A 16,860-nucleotide genomic window follows, 5' to 3' on the forward strand; every position below is an offset into this window, starting at 1 on the left:
GCAGTGAGACGGACAAATCTGGGTTTGGCGGATGCCAGGCAAACGCTATCTGCCCCAATGCAAAATGCCAACTGTAAAGTTTGGAGGAGGAGGAATAATGGTCTGGAGCTATTAACTCTACAGCATACAATGACATTATCCACATACTTTGGTCATGTAGTGTACTTCATAGTAGTAGCTGATGTCTTTGTACTAGATGAAACCACTTGCTGAAACAAAGTAGGAAAAACATAGACACACATCAATACAGATCTCATGATGTTTGTATTAGTCAATCACACAGAAAACTCAGGTATTGTTACAGATGTTTTTATTCAGGTCTTTAGACACATATTTCATTTACGCTGCTGTAGCTCAGTTAAAGCGTACATAGAAACCTGCACCTTATAATCCTCCCCTCCTCTCCTTTCTCCTCTTGCTTTTCTCTCATTTTCTCTCTCCCCCTCTTCTTCTCTCACTCTCTCTATTTTTCTCTCTCTCACAGCAGGAAAAGAAAAGATGACAAGTACAGTAAAACCTGACAGAGATGAGTGTTGGCACCACCAGTATCCATGGCAACAGATGATTTACACACATTCCCTGGAGAACAAGTGTGTGTCACGCCTCTGTCCGTGTTCTGGATCTCCACTAGCCTCACACTCCAACATATAAAAATACTCCACAGAGTTTCAGAGGTATAATGCACACAATTATAATACACACACACACACACACACACACACAAATATATAATACAAATGTATACACTCAAACTGCTGCACACAGCTGTGTAGTGAGACTTACTTTTTTAATCATATTTTTACATTACTCTATTTTCTTTTTACAGTTTTAACAACACAACTGAGATAGAAAACCACTTCAACTTACAATAGTGTCTGCAGAAGTCTGCAAAGTGTCCTTGACGTGTTTCTGTAAGTTTGTGTGTGTTTGTGTTTGCATGTGAGGGTGGAATATGTGTGTGTGTATTTGTGTTTGCACGTGAGGGTGGAATATGTGTGTGTGTGTTTGTGTTTGCATGTGAGGGTGGAATATGTGTGTGTGTGTTTGTGTTTGCACGTGAGGGTGGAATATGTGAGTGTGTGTTTGTGTTTGCATGTGAGGGTGGAATATGTGTGTGTGTGTTTGTGTTTGCATGTGAGGGTGGAATATGTGTGTGTGTGTTTGTGTTTGCATGTGAGCGTGGAATATGTGTGTGTGTGTTTGTGTTTGCATGTGAGGGTGGAATATGTGTGTGTGTGTGTTTGTGTTTGCATGTGTGTGTGTGTGCGCACGTGTGTGTATTAACCATCTGCCAGGCAGTGAGGACTAAAGAGGTTGAGGGAGAAAGTCTGCAAGGTGTCTTTAAGGAGTTGTTTTTGTGTGTGTGTGTGTGTGTGTGTGTGTGTGTGTGTGTGTGTGTGTGTGTGTGTGTGTGTGTGTGTGTGTGTGTGTGTGTGTGTGTGTGTGTGTGTGTGTGTGTGTGTGAAAGAAAGAAAGAAAGAAAGAAAGAAAGAAAGAAAGAAAGAAAGAAGGAAAGAAAGATGAAATGCTATCACTGCTGCTGACTGTGTGTGTGTGTGTGTGTGTGTGTGTGTGTGTGTGTGTGTGTGTGTGTGTGTGTGTGTGTGTGTGTGTCTGTCTGTCTGTCTGTCTGTCTGTCTGTCTGTCTGTCTGTCTGTCTGTCTGTCTGTCTGTCTATCTGTCTGAGATGTGAAGGTTACTGAGGTCAGAGACAGAGGAACAGTCCCTCCTATCTGGACTTTTTGCTCCAATCACATTAGAGTCTGTGCAGTCTAGTCCAATTCCAGTAGTGTCCAGCTAATGAAAGTAGAGTCAGAGGCCCTATCAGATTAGTCCTCTCCTCGATTGTTGCCCTGTCCAATTCTTCACACTTGAGGTGTAAAGTCAGAGTGCGAATTACCCCATGACATTCAGGGGGGGGGGTCTCTATTGAAAAAAATGTATGGGCCTAATAATGAAGATGTCATTTAAACTGTAAAAATGAATGAGATTTTAATGTGGCATGAACACAACCAGTCATGATATTTTCATCTGATTGCCAAACAAATCACTTCAAAAAGTAGGCTACCTGTGCATGTTGGTATACTCCAAAATAATTCCAGAATTCAAGCTGCATGTATACTCACGTCATTTGATGAATGGAAATAGACATTTGTTACACAACACCAAACAGTGTGTCTAATGACATTCAGAGGTTGCCATTGATTAGGCCTGCATTAATTGATGCGTCTCGCTGACAAATGGACATTTTTGTAGTCTGAAACGTCGGGACACCTGAAATGCGTCTGTATCTGTCCTAGGAAAACGGGATGGTTACCCTAACACACAGTGTCAACTTACTAGACTAGGCCACAATGTGTTTTACCATGAGCTTCTAATAGGCCTACCAGTAGCCTATTGCCGGTCACTGTGAAAACGCTCCCTATAGACTACTTTCAATGCATTTTTCAGAAAAAGGTGGGTAAACAGCGTTTGCTTGCGTTTACCCACCGCTAGGCCTACACCACTGCCGGAGGCAATTTTACACACATGAACACACACGCAGAAAAGGTAGCCTACATTCAATATAATACATGAGTTGAATCAAAACCTGTTTTACATCCTAGTTCATGAGCTGTCCATAACTCATGAGTTAATGCTTGGAGTCTTCACAGATCGTGTGACATAAAACAGTAACTTTAGTTCCTTACATGAATTACATTAATGACGGTGTTATTTGTCATAAATAAGTATTTAACAACTGAATTAGAACATTGAACTTAAACCTTGTACGAATCCTGGATCTCTGAGATTTCTGTAGATGTACTGTAAGTGTAACTATGCCAACATGACATTTGATGATGTGAAAACAGTTGTCATGGGCACATAAATCCAAAATGATGCAGACCTACGCCATAATCATATGCTTCTAACCAAACAAGTTACCTTAAAGGCCCACTTTCATTAATGTATACTTGATGGATGGACTGGATGCACATTGGTGTCCAGCTATAGGCTAGTTGGTTAGTGATACTGTTGACCATCATCAGCTGATCTAGGAAAGAAAACAAATATTGATAGAAAATAATAAAGCTAAATAAATGGTCTGGTACTTCTGGCCACGGGTGGCACGGAGAACACCAGTACCCACACGCACCTGAAAAACAAAGCAATGAGCGCTCTAAACAGCTGACCGACAAAAGCAAACAATGATAAATCAACAAATAAATCTAATGCATTGGAATAAAGGCTATTTTTTATCAAGGACTTCCTCAAATGAGGAAGTACAAAGGAAAATCTATGCGTAAAGGAGCTCAGCTGAGGCCAAAATTCAGCAGTACTAAGTGGACAGCGCCTCTACATAGAAATAAATGGTTTAAACCATGACAGAGAGATAGGGGTGTTTGTTTCATTTGTAAGCTTTTATTCTCATATTTACCACTGTAAAACATATTTACCACTGCATTTTAAACAAATAGGAGAATAGTTAAATTAGCATTATTTAGCGACCCCCTAAAGTTTGACTTTAGTTGCATTTAAGGGAGCTAACGTCTCATTCAGGTGAGCTGAGCCCCCCCGTCTCCCCCCCCCCCCCCGTCTCCCCCGTAATTCGCACCCTGTTTACAGTTTATTTTAAAATGCATATGAGGATGAATTTCTGGAGGTGCAGTGTCCCATCAGATTTTTAGGAAGTGCGTCTTTTGGCAGCACACTTCGCCAACTCATTCTGCACTCTATCAGTTAGACATCAGAACTACCGTCTCAGCCAAAGTGTCTATACACTCAGAAACACCATGACAAAGGGTCGTAATGCAGACCTGAGAGTCCTCAGTGTTCAGGGTGGGAGGATAGGACAGGGCATGTGTAGAATCATCCATCCAGTGTCTGTCTCCTTCTCTCTCTCTCTCTCTTTGTCTCTCTGTAGAATGAGTGCCAGTTTCTTCTCTGTCCTCTCTCTCGTCTCCTCCTCATCTCATCTCATCACTTCTCCTCTCCAATACCTTTCCTCATTTCTTCGACTCTGCTTTCATCTCCGCTCAGTTTTTCTGTCGATGTTGTTGTTTTGACATGGTAGTGGAGGATGTGATGTCACAGAACTTCCTGCGGGTGGCTTTTGGGCTTCCTGTCTGACCCCGAGGACAGGGTTTCGAGGTCAGCAGTCAGGAGTGTACGTGTGTACTACAGAGCCTGGAGCAGAAGCCCCAACATGGACATGCACACACTCACACACTCTCTCACAATCAGGGTTCCAGGGGCTGCTGCAGAGTGCTGGGCTCTACCCTCTTCTCCCTTAGAACCCTGTGCCAATAACGCCTGAGAGAGAGAGAGAGAGAGAGAGAGAGAGAGAGAGAGAGAGAGAGAGAGAGAGATAAAGTGAAAGAGGGGGAGAAAGAATTAAACATAAGATGTAAATGTGTTTTGAGGAGAGAGAGAGAAGATGAGAGAAAGAGGGGAAAGACAGGATTGAGTTATGAGTGAATAGATGGATGGATGAACAGAGTGATGAAGATAGTTGATGGACAGAGTAGATGGAGATGCAGAGAATAGTAAACTAGATATGACAAATGGACAGAATATGGAGGCATGTTACAAAGCAGGAGGAGTGATTTCAGCCAGGTTGCTCAAGATTCACTTTGAAATTGAACATCCATCCATTTCCAGAGGATGTTGGGAGATGCCCCACTAGGGGCAACGTTGAGCGCTAATACCATCAAGTAGGCTTGGGTTTTGCTAAAGCATTGTGAACAGGGATGGTGGATGGGTATAAGCCACAAACTCTGGCTCCTAGGGTTGTGTGTTCAATCCCAGTGGTAGACTTAATTGTTTTTGTTTTAACCCTATCCCAAACCTTAACCCTTAACGTAACCATTAAGGAATTAATGAAAGAGGAGTCGCAGCAGGAGGAGCAACATAGTGTCTCAAAAACACCTACAACAGACACTGATGTCAAATTTGTTGCTTTCATACAACCTGCTATTCAGAGACAGACATGCAAGCACACACACACACACACAAACGCACACATGCAAACACACGCACGCACACACACACACTCACTCACTCACACACAAATTCACAGACACTAATGCACAGACACTCACACTCACCTCTTCACACTCAAAGTCATTGGAGGGAATGCACTTTTGTTCTCCATCCTGTAAAAAAAACATACACCATCAGTATTGACTTACACACAGCATGAGCAACAACAACACACTAACCAGACTCATGTAATGTATCCTATACTTTCTCTCTCTCACTCTCTCACTCTCTTGTGCGCACGTCAGTATCTCCAGTTATCTCCCTCTCCCATCAGCCCCTCTCTGGGTCTCATTAGCATATCTACGCCCGTCACTTGGCTGGAAGAGCCAATTAGATCTTATCTCTTCTCAGAACAAGAAGAGCTGTTTTCATGGCCAGGAAATGAAGAGAATAATAGAGAGCAGAAAACTGAGAGAGAAATAACTAGTTAACGTTATTAAACACACACACCCTCCCCCTGCCCTCTACGTGATCAGTCTGAATGTCAGGAGTTCTGTGCAGGAGGCAGCAGTCCTGGGATTAGACTCCCAGCTGCAGGGATCTGACAGTTTAAACATACACTACAGTATACACACGCACACGCAAAATCATGCACGAACACACACACGTACACACCCATGTATGTATACATATACAAATAGCATGAATAATTCCATTCTATTTCACACTGTTACCTTTGTGTATTATTTCTGTGTGTGCATTCCCCCCTCCAGGCTCCATTCCAGTTAGACTTATATATAGAGCGGCAGGACCAGATATTTCAAATAATTAAATAATTAATTGATTATGCCCAATATCCGCTATGAAAGTAGATACACTACTTCACCTGAACCAACGTCACTACACACACGCACACACACACGCACACACACACACACACACACACCTTAAGGTTGGCGCAGGTTGAGAAGACACAGGTGCTGTCCTGAGGCTTGATTTCATTGGCATGGAGCGAGGGGGCGGGCTTAGAGTTGAGTGGTGGCTGTATGGGAGGAAAGGGCGTGGCCAAAGACTCTATAACAGGAAGTACACTCCCCTCTGGACCATAGCCAAATGCCTGGATGGCATTCTCTACAAAAACAGGCAGGAGAAAAGGAGAGAATATACAGGTTGTGACTTTAAGAGAGGCAAGATGGAGTGCAGGTATTGTAGCTAGGTCACTGTTATTTATTAAAAAAAACACCTAGGGACCTCTCTCTCTCTCACACACACACACACACACACACACACACACACACACACACACACACACACACACACACACACACACACACACACACACACTGTGTGGCACTCCACTCACTGAGGCAGGTGTTGTGTGTGAAGTCTCTGAGGAAGGCGTCACACTCATTTTCCTGGTTGCCAGTCCCTCTGCAGGAGCACCAGGGAGAGATGGTGCTGTTACTGGGACTGCTGTCCATGTAGTTAGGAGTCACATCAGACCCTGGAGAGAGAGGGAGGGGGGGTGATAGTAAGGACCAAGAGTATGTTTGAAGAACACTTCTGCTGGGATAGAAAACTCTCCATCAAATTGCTGTAATATGGAGAAAGTGTGTGTAAAAAACATTCTGATGTTTTGGGTTAATCCATTTCAATTCAATCACTTTTTTTGACAGCACCCCTTTTGATTTGAATAAAACATTCCATACATATTAACCCATTGTAGAAGTGCTCTGAATGTGACTTTCTGGACCTGAATGTCAAAACATTCAAGAGATAAAGTTGACCTATTTTTCATACCCCACCGTACCATGTGATATCCATGTTTCATCACTGAAAAAGATAAACGTTTGAGATTTATATCATTTAAAAGTTTACAAACAGGGTTGTCAAACTATTAAAAAAATAATAATAATTTAAAAAAAATATATATATATTTTTTTTTTTGTATTATTATTATTATTTTTTAATAGTATATATATATATATATATGTCATTTTTTTTTACCTAAATGTCAATTATCTGAACAGGCCTAAACTCAGATTTTTTCATATTCCCATATGTTGTAACTTATTTTACATCATCAAAGGTTTTTGTGTTGTGCCCGACATCGGTTGAGACACAACATGCTCTTGAATACATGGTGGGTGTCATGTTTTGGCTGATAAAATGGGAAAAAATGATACATTTTGACTTTCAAAAGGTACCACAAAGACGGTTGGAGGTCCACACATCAGAGAATGTTGTATTGAATGGGAATATCTGTTGTTTTTAAATTATACTGTCAAACTTCCATAGGAAACCTTTTGAAATCATAGAAATACAGATAACTGAACAGACATGACCATTTAAGCTGACATTCGACGGTGAGTGGACCGGCGGCCATCTTTGTGGTAGTCATTTAAATTTCAAGGGCGTACCAGCAGTGGTCTGAAGGAATCCATTTAATGAATTCTATTTATATGATTGAAATGACACACATCTTGTATTCAAGAGCATGCTGTGTCTCAACCGATAGCGTCCACAACACAAAAACCTTTGATGATGCAAAATAGGTCAACTTTGAGTACATTCTACAGAATGTTTTGGCATTCACGTCCAAAACGTCCCTTGAAATCAAACAGGATAATGTCAAAAAGTGATTGAATTCAAATGGATTTACCCTTTTATCATCACACAGGTGCAGTGAAATGTGTTGTTTTACAGGGTCAGCCATAGTACTACGGTGCACCTCGAGCAAATTTGTGTTATTTGCCTTTCTCAAGGGCACATCAACAGATTTTCGGCTAGGTGTGTGTGTGTGTGTGTGTGTGTGTGTGTGTGTGTGTGTGTGTGTGTGTGTGTGTGTGTGTTTGTGTGTGTGCATGTGTGTACTCACCAATAAGGCCTACGTAGGCCATGAGGCAGCCATGGTAGTTATCATGGGGACAGCTGGTGATGGAGTGACCAGTCATCTGACAGTTCGTATGGAAATCAGCCAGTCTTGATCTACATGCACACACACAGGCACATTTTACATTTTCATCATAACATAATGTATGCAGTTCTGTCCTTGAGCTGTTCTTGAGCTGTCTATTGATGTTCTGTATTATGTCATTCTGTATTATGTTTCATATTTTGTGTGGACCCCAGGAAGAGTAGCTGCTGCTTTTGCAACAGCTAATGGGGATTCTTATAAAATACCAAATACATGGTCATTTGACCATTTTACTTGCAGTACGGTCTATGATCATACTGTAGGGTTATTTTATGGGATATATTGTTTTCTAAGTGTGAATCAGTTGTTCTGAATTGTAATGTTAATGAATGATCTACCTAGATACTACTTTGCACTTTTCTGATTAGTTGTATGTTAGTTAATTGTTGGAATAGAATAGAAAATGGTTGAGTTAATGCATGGCTGTAACTGGGTTTTGACTAGACTAGATGGTATACCGTTTGTCAGAATTTACTTTTCGTAGCAGGTTAGGAGAACTTATGCAGCAGGTTAGGACAATTAACATAGCAAGTTAGGAGAATTAGGTTCGAGTTAGTTAAAGGGTTAGCTAAAATGCATCTAAAGAAATATATAATTTTGACATAAACGCTATCCCATCTAAACATGACCTTGTAACTGTGGTCGGTTCATCCAAAGATTATGGATATACTGACAAGATTACATGTCCCTGTGCTGTCATAACTCCCCTGTGACGATCTGAAGGATCAGGTTACAGTGGGTCCACTCTACAGCGTGCTCTCTCTCGTAGAGGGGGAGAGCGGGAAGTCAGCTGTTTTATGGCAGTTGTAAAATATACTGCCTCTATGCTCTGTAGTGTTCGAGATTGGAATGTAAACAGTGGAACACAGAGAGACCCTTGGACATCAAAAATTTGAATAATTAAACAATATTTATATTTTTGAGAATGTGGGAGTGGTCTGTGGACACTTAAGGGACAGTCATGACGAGTTTGTTTCATTTGGTGATCTCATGAAGGACAAGAAACACTCATTACTGTGTCTTTGGTTGTGTATACTTCTTAATTATGGGTTTACATCTAAATATTGTGACACATATGTGATTAAACATGAAACTATTTGTGAAAAGATGTAATGTGATATGGGTTTTCATATAAAGTGAACCAAATCAGTGGCCACGCCCATGTGAGCATAGACATTATGTTGCCGTCATGGACCACCCTTTTCTCCATAAAATCAACTCCTGACAAAATTTACATTAGACCACAAAATATGGCGCTGACGCTACATGTTGAAATGGTTAAGAACTACAACTCTATAGGCCCAGGAGACCAGACAGTGTGTAGTGTTGGCCACACGGCTGGAAATGGTTGAACTCTGAGACTATCGATCACTACAGAATAAGAGCAAATCCTAGACATAGAATTACCAGTCTGCCGCTGGAAACTACGTAAGTCTAGTACGAGAATACTGACAACCGCCGAAGCATCTATTCTATGCAACGACCATCTGTACGCCTGACGTAACCATTATAACAGACACTATCCAGAGCCACTGAAAAAGCAACAACTACGAAAGACATAGTGACTTCTGGGGAAGTTAACCAGAGACTATCTGATTAACTGACTCTCCAGCAGACGAACCGGCGATTCCAACAGAGAAGACAACAACGACATACAGGTGTAAATTATTTTCGAATGAGCGGCCGTTCATGTGCAATGGATTAGCATTTCAATTAATATAATTATCAACTGTGTGTAGTGAATTCATTTGGTCTTTCCCACTTTTTATCTGTCCCCACCCCTTTCCATTGTCTACCAAGCTGTCATAACGGTTTAGCCCACTAGGGACATATCAATGCATTGTGTTAGTAGCCAATAACTATATTGTTTGTTTGTGTATTTCTGTGATTTGTCTAGTTAGTTAGTAAATAAATAATTAAGCCAATTTGTATATCGCTGGTTCATTTTGGAGACTAGGGTACATGCAAATATCCAAGGGTTTGCGACATAATAAGTAATGAGAACTGATGAGGAAATATTGACACATTAAGAGAAGACTAATCGATAAGATATCTGAAGAGTCGATTCGGGAAATAGAGACTGTATAAACATTTTCCCTTGGTGCCTCGACTTCCTAGTTAATTAAAGTTTACATGACTAGTTTAATGATAATTACACACAGAGAATTGGTTTGAGAAAATAACAGTCTTCACATTTAATGATCAAATCAAATCAAATTTATTTATATAGCCCTTCGTACATCAGCTGATATCTCAAAGTGCTGTACAGAAACCCAGCCTAAAACCCCAAATGATAGTCACAGATACGACACTGCCATAACAATGGGAGTAGTTGTCCACCAACGGCACAGCGAGCTGTCTAGCTCCCGCCTATCCTTTCTTTGGATTGGTGGATATATCTAATTATTGTAAACCTTTTTTGAATATTCAAAACTTTGCTTATAAGCCATTCGCACTCTCTCATTGACCTCCATACAAAAACTCCTTGCTTGGTGGGCGAAACTACAAAAAACACCACCTGCTGGAGGAGACAGATTTTCCTCTATGTTGGGCCTCTTCCTCTCTGGTTCATCATTAAATCAGCAAAACTGTAATCGGTATTCATCCAGTGTTTGTCTACAAAGTGAGTCATCCATCCACCATCTAAGGAACCCTTATTAAACTACAATACTATCTTTGCACATTTTAAAAACATGTCATGTTATTATATTTTACGGTTCCATGTTAATCTGAGTCCTTCTCTCGTTTTGTACAGATGACTGTTGAAGAGTCTCAACCCCATGAAAAGTCAACTCTCTACTCCTACACCATCCATTCTCACTAGTCATGGGAAACTGAGGCTTTCTGAAGCCTTTTGGGCTTTCACCAAAATGTGCTGAAAAACGGTTCATTACTCTGAGCTTTTAACACAATACACATGAGTGACATCTTCTGGTCAGCAATGAAAAGCAGCGATGTTAATATAAAGTATATGTTTTTCCACAATATCCATAAAATGGCCATGGCACAGCAGTTAGTTATGAGTCTTAGTAGCCTCCAATCAGTTACCATTACAGGGTTGCACCTTCCATCATGCTTCCCTTTTTTGTTTTGAATTCCTTTTTTTACTGTCAAAAACTGAATCAGTGGCATTATATAGGATGCTTAAGACAGAAGCTTATACTTTTCTCAATAAAACTAACTGTTTAAACAACAATGTGCAGAAAGTGTGGTGTCACATAAAACAATTTTCTAAATATTGCAACGATTCAACCCCATTCCCTGTAGTCTGAGTGTTCTGATCCCCTGGACCCCAAATCTACCTGCTACCAGTCAGGTGACGCTACGTGAAAAATGTTTAATGTGTAAGTACGGTGACCAGTAGAGGTCAGTGTTTGAAAGCAGCTTGGAATCGAAGATAGAACCGGAACGACATTGAAATCAGTGGGATCTTGCATTTTGCAACACGATTTGAAAAACCACATGATCAAACAAAGCTTCGGACGTCATTGATCATGTGATAATGTTTACTTTGCAACAAGCATTATTATGTGTTAGTTCAGTAGTACTTTGAAAACTGCATTGGAGCACAGGTATCAATCGTCCCATCACTCAGTCTCACAGTCCACTCCGCTATTTCCTGGTTGAAACATTTCTAATGGTTTCAGTTTATGTGACAAAACAAGCAGTCATTGTGTAGATACTCATTGTACCATCTAAACTGCTGTGAAATATTTTCAATAACAAAAAAAATTGTATTTTCAGCTTTTTGAAGCTGGTGTACAAAACCAAAAGTAAAAGACAAAAAAACTAAACCCAAGAACGGGAAACATTGAAATAGTGCACATAGAACAGATCTACCGCTTCTTAGGACTTGTTTTCAATAAAAGTGACAGATCTATAACTCACATTTCTATGTGAATTTGGTCAGGCCGCCAAAAGAGTTAGCTCAGCTTTAACAGCTTTTTGAGGAGGAGAGGAAATGAACCCTAGTACCCCAAAGAACTTCCGGTGTGTTTGTAAACAACTAGCTAGCTAGCTTATTCTAGTTGTTTTCTCTAAGCCAACATTTGCATTTTGACCACATTTTTCATGGGTGGGTTGGTCCTTGCGACCTGAGCAAATCTATTTTAGAAAATGTAAGTTTATAGATTTCCCAAAGAAGCATCGCATCGGGCAGCATTGCCTGCATGGATAGTAACATTAGCAGCAGGAGGTGGTGGTGCAAAGATGATGTGTAGCATATGGGTAAGTGATAACATCAGCTAGCTAGCAACATATAATGTAAATAGGATAGAGAGCCATCCATCCAACATTAGTTTAATTTGCTACAAACAATGATGTTAGCTACCTAGCTAGGAGCTATTTAACATGTTTCCAGTCCCAGAGAGAGAACTATGACAATTTAAAAACACAATTGCAACAAAATATAAAATGTTATTATATCACTTGAGAATAATGAAGCAAGTCCTGGTCTGATTTCTATGTTTCCTAACCTCAGATACAGAGACCTGTGAAAGCTGCTAAACCCTGTCTGTGGATGAAGGTCCCAGAGAAAGTCCTGAAGAGTCTGAAGGGTACATCTCCAATGGATTAAATATGTAATTGCTTTACTGCTAGAATTGGTTGTAGGACTACAAAAATACTGTTAAAAGTAACAATGCATAGACCTAGAATATGCATTGCCAACCTTGCTGCTAGAGATCTAGCTACTGGGTGTGCAGTATTTATCTAATAAACTAACTATGTTTAATTGTTACCTGATTAAATTATTCATGAAACAATTGACTCAATAGGATCTGGGGCACCATGAGAGTGGTTCTTTATGAATAAAGAGTTACCATCTCCCTAATTAAACTCTAAAAGGTCTACCTATCACATCTATAAACAGTCAACTTATTAATCATATCCTCGTATAATATCACCATTCTGAACAGTCATAACCTCCTTGCATCTCCTTGCATCTCCTTGCAGAAATTGGTTTAATTGTTTATTTACTATCTAATTAAATGGGAACACAGGATAAACACACACACTCTGCACTGGTTATTGACTGGAGACATAATACGCTGAAAACAGGTCCCTAACGGAATGACAACATCAAATAAAATCAAATGTTATTAAATTCCCAAGGTCCCAGGGTCCTTAGCTTTGTGATGAGCTTTGAGAGCAATATGGTGTTGAACGCTGAGCTGTCGTCAATGAATAGCATTCTCACATAGGTGTTCCTTTTGTGTAGGTGGGAAAGGGCAGTGTGGAGTGCAATGGAGATTGCATCATCTGTGGATCTGTTGGGGCGGTATGCAAATTGAGTGGGTCTAGGGTTTCTGGGATGATGGTGTTGATGTGAGCCATGACCAGCCTTTCAAAGCACTTCATGGCTACAGACGTGAGTACTACGGGCCGGTAGTCATTTAGGCAGGTTACCTTAGTGTTCTTGGGCACAGGACTATTGTGGTCTGCTTAAAACATGTTAGTATTACAGACTCGGACAGGGAGAGGTTGAAAATATCAGCGAAGACACTTGCCAGTTGGTCAGCGCATGCTCGCAGTACACATCCTGGTAATCCGTTTGGCCCTGTGGCCTTGTGAATGTTTACCCATTTAAAGGTCTTACTCACTTCGGCTGCGGAGAGAGTGATCACACAGTCTTCCGAACAGCTGGTGCTCTCATGTGTGTTTTAGTGTTATTTTCCTCAAAGCAAGCATAGAAGTAGCTCATCTGTTAGGTTCATGTCAATGGGCAGCTCTTGGCTGTGCTTCACTTTGTAGTCTGTAATGGTTTGCAAGCCCTGCCACATCAGGCGAGCATCAGAGCTGGTGTAGTACGATTTTATCTTAGTCCTGTATTGACGCTTTGCCTGTTTGATGGTTCATCGGAGTGCATAGTGGGATTTCTTATAAGCTTCCCAGTTAGAGTACCGCTCCTTGAAAGCGGCAGCTCTAGCCTTTAGCTCAGTGCGGATGCTGCCTGTAATCCATCGCTTCTGGTTGGGGTATGTACGTACGGTCACTGTGGGGACGACGTCATCGATGCACTTATTTTCTTGTTTGCTTATGGTGGAATATAGCTCATTCAATTATGTCTTAGTGACAGCCTCTGACTGTGGTGTTGTGTAAACGGCTACAAAGAATGCAGATGAAAACTCTCTCAGTAGGTAGTGTGGTCTACAGCTTATGGATACTTGTTAAAGAACAGATGAAGAGGGAAAGAGGGACAGAGACACTTAACATTGTCACATTCAGAAACTACTCTCACCTACAATAACCAAATATTTTGCACACAAACCGCCACCCACTTTGAGCAAGAAGTCATGAATGTATTTACATGAAATGCCTGGAAATCACCTGGGATCTCTCAGTGAACGGGGCGGCCTTGGAAAGGGGGTTGGGCCTTTTCGCGGGGACGCTTGTAAGGCTCTGATTGTCCGAAATGGTTCCAACTACTCTTCTGCTGTTGTCCAGTATCCGGTGACTTGTCATGTAGTCTTGAACAGAACTACAGAGTTGATTTTCCTTCCATTCGCTCTTGAAGATACTTATTTGAAGATAGGCTAGCCAGACATATTGATGGTTCCCCAGTGGTGTGATGATAGTAGCATAATACGATGGTTTGAGCACAGTAACGGGATGGTCATACTTAAATTCACTTCCGAATATACCTTCCTTAGGACAGCTAATCAGCCGTACCAGTGATTGTCCGGGAGAGGATTTTATTGCCTCCACCTCGTATTGAGATTCAAAGTTCAAACCATTTTAAACGTGTAGCTGCCACTTCACGCTTTTTTTCTGGTTCGATGTGTTAATTCGTTAAACCGTCATTTATACCTTTTGCTCGATAGGGGTGGTTCTGGCAAGCTGGCATGCTCCCTGACCTCACTCCGGGGCAGTGATTAAACACTGTGCAAAGTTATTGAAAACAATTATCTCTTATAACTTCTCAAATCACATCCCTCTCTTAACAAAAACACTTTCATAATGTTTAAATTACTTGCACAACCCATAGTATGGAAGCTTCATCCATGTAGTGGGTATACTTTACAATTTACAATATTTCCTTTATAACACTTTTAAGGACAGCACAAATAACAAACAAAATCACAAGAGTGTTCTATTGATCGAACGTTCTACGTTCAAAATATTGTTCCAGTATTTGCTTTTGAACGTGTTAGAGTTTCAGAGGGAAAAGTTCTGTTGAGACATAGCACATTCCTTTGGTGAATTTTGAGACCTGGATCTTCTCCCTTGTTTACAACAGGGCGTGAGTGTCAATCCCCACTAGTACTATCCTCCCCTCTCTATGGGTGAAATGGGGTCTGACTGAAGTTATTCATTTCAAATCTGATCTGACCTATTTGGTTTCTTGTGGTCAGTCATGACAGCAGGTTTCTGTTCCAGCCCAGCCCTGACATTCTGCTTATTATTTGTATTAGACACTATTCATTTAACTATTCATCTCTTATTTTGAAGATGGATGTCTAAACCTACTAACCATTTACATAGGTGTGCTTTGTATAATATTAAATAAAGTGTTGATTCTTTGAATTTAGTATCGTGTATTTTTTGGTCATTGAACATTTATTTTTTGCCTGTTTTATTTGGTTGTCACTATAATGATGTCTGATGGTATTGCACATATTTGCAGCAGATGCTGATGTCCTTGATCATTGGTGTAGGTATAACAATCCCTGTATGGCTGACCTAGGATGCAACCCCTGTCCACAACTGCACTTCATACCCACGAAGCAGAGTCCATTATTCTACAAAAAACATTATCTTGGTTGGGCTAGGATAACAATACTTTAGGTCTCAGGTCAGGTGACATCACCACACGATGGCTACTAGGGCTTTGTCTCACTTTGTCTTTCTTTAATTACTCGCATCCTATCTCTTCACCTGTATTGTATCGCAACTGTATTGGAAGAGAAGGTACAAGGCCCCTCCACTCTGACCTTCTTCTCCAACTGGATTTGAGAAGAAGGTGATGAGAGAAGAGGTGATAATCGAGGAAGGATGAATTGATAAAGAGCCTGGCACTCACCTGTCAAATCAAATCAAATCAAACTGAATTTGTCACACGCGCTAAATACCGTGAAATTCTTACTTACAAGCCGTTACCCAACAATGCAGTTCAAGAAAGAGTTAAGAAAATATTTACCAAATAAACTAAAGTAAAAAAATTATAAAAAGTAACACAATAAAATAACAATAACGAGGCTAAGTACAGGGTGTACCGATACCAAGTCAATGTGCGGGGGAACAGGTTAGTAAAGGTAATTTGTACATGTAGGTTGGGATAAAGTGACTATACATAGATAATACACAGCGAGTGGCAGCAGTGTAAAAACAAATGGGGGGGTGTCAATGTAAATAGTGTGGGTGGCCATTTGATTAATTGTTCACCAGTCTTATGGCTTGGGGGTAGAAGCTATTGAGGAGCCTTTTGGTCCTAGACTTGGCGCTCCGGTACCTCTTGCCGTGCGGTAGCAGAGAGAGCAGACTATGACTTGGGTGACTGAGTCTTTGACAATTATTTGGGCTTTCCTCTGACACCGCCTAGTATATAGGTCCTGGATGGCAGGAAACTTGGCCTCAGTGATGTACTGGGCCGTACGCACTACCATCTGTAGCTCCTTATGGTCAGATGCCGAGCAGTTACCATACCAGGAGGGGATTCAACCGGCCAGGATGCTCTTAATGGTGCAGCTGTATATCTTCTTGAGGATCTGGGGACCCATGCCAAATCTTTTCAGTCTCCTGAGGGGGAAAAGGTGTTGTCGTGCCCTCTTCACAACTTTCTTGGTGTGTTTGGACCTTGATAGTTCATTGGTGATGTGGACACCAAGGAATTTGAAACTCTCGACCCACTCCACTACAGCCACATCGTTGTTAATAGGGGCCTGTTCGGCCAACCTTTTCCTGTAGTCCACGATCAGCTCCTT

General features: G+C 41.0%; 1 protein-coding gene across 1 annotated transcript in view; it reads right to left on the bottom strand.

The window, feature by feature from the left end:
* Positions 1-3,576: 3,576 nt before the first annotated feature.
* Positions 3,577-16,860, bottom strand: part of LOC110522825 (GDNF family receptor alpha-2-like) — a 79,307-nt gene continuing 66,023 nt past the window's right edge. The window contains exons 6-10 of the mRNA XM_036977061.1: positions 7,841-7,950; positions 6,326-6,466; positions 5,909-6,093; positions 5,088-5,135; positions 3,577-4,293 (exon numbers count right to left, since the gene is read on the bottom strand). Of these exons, the coding sequence (XP_036832956.1) occupies positions 4,159-4,293; positions 5,088-5,135; positions 5,909-6,093; positions 6,326-6,466; positions 7,841-7,950 (619 nt within the window). The 3' untranslated portion in view covers positions 3,577-4,158. The remainder of the gene's footprint in view (positions 4,294-5,087; positions 5,136-5,908; positions 6,094-6,325; positions 6,467-7,840; positions 7,951-16,860) is intronic.

The sequence above is a fragment of the Oncorhynchus mykiss genome, chromosome 5, assembly GCF_013265735.2.
Source record: "Oncorhynchus mykiss isolate Arlee chromosome 5, USDA_OmykA_1.1, whole genome shotgun sequence".
NCBI lineage: Eukaryota > Metazoa > Chordata > Actinopteri > Salmoniformes > Salmonidae > Oncorhynchus > Oncorhynchus mykiss.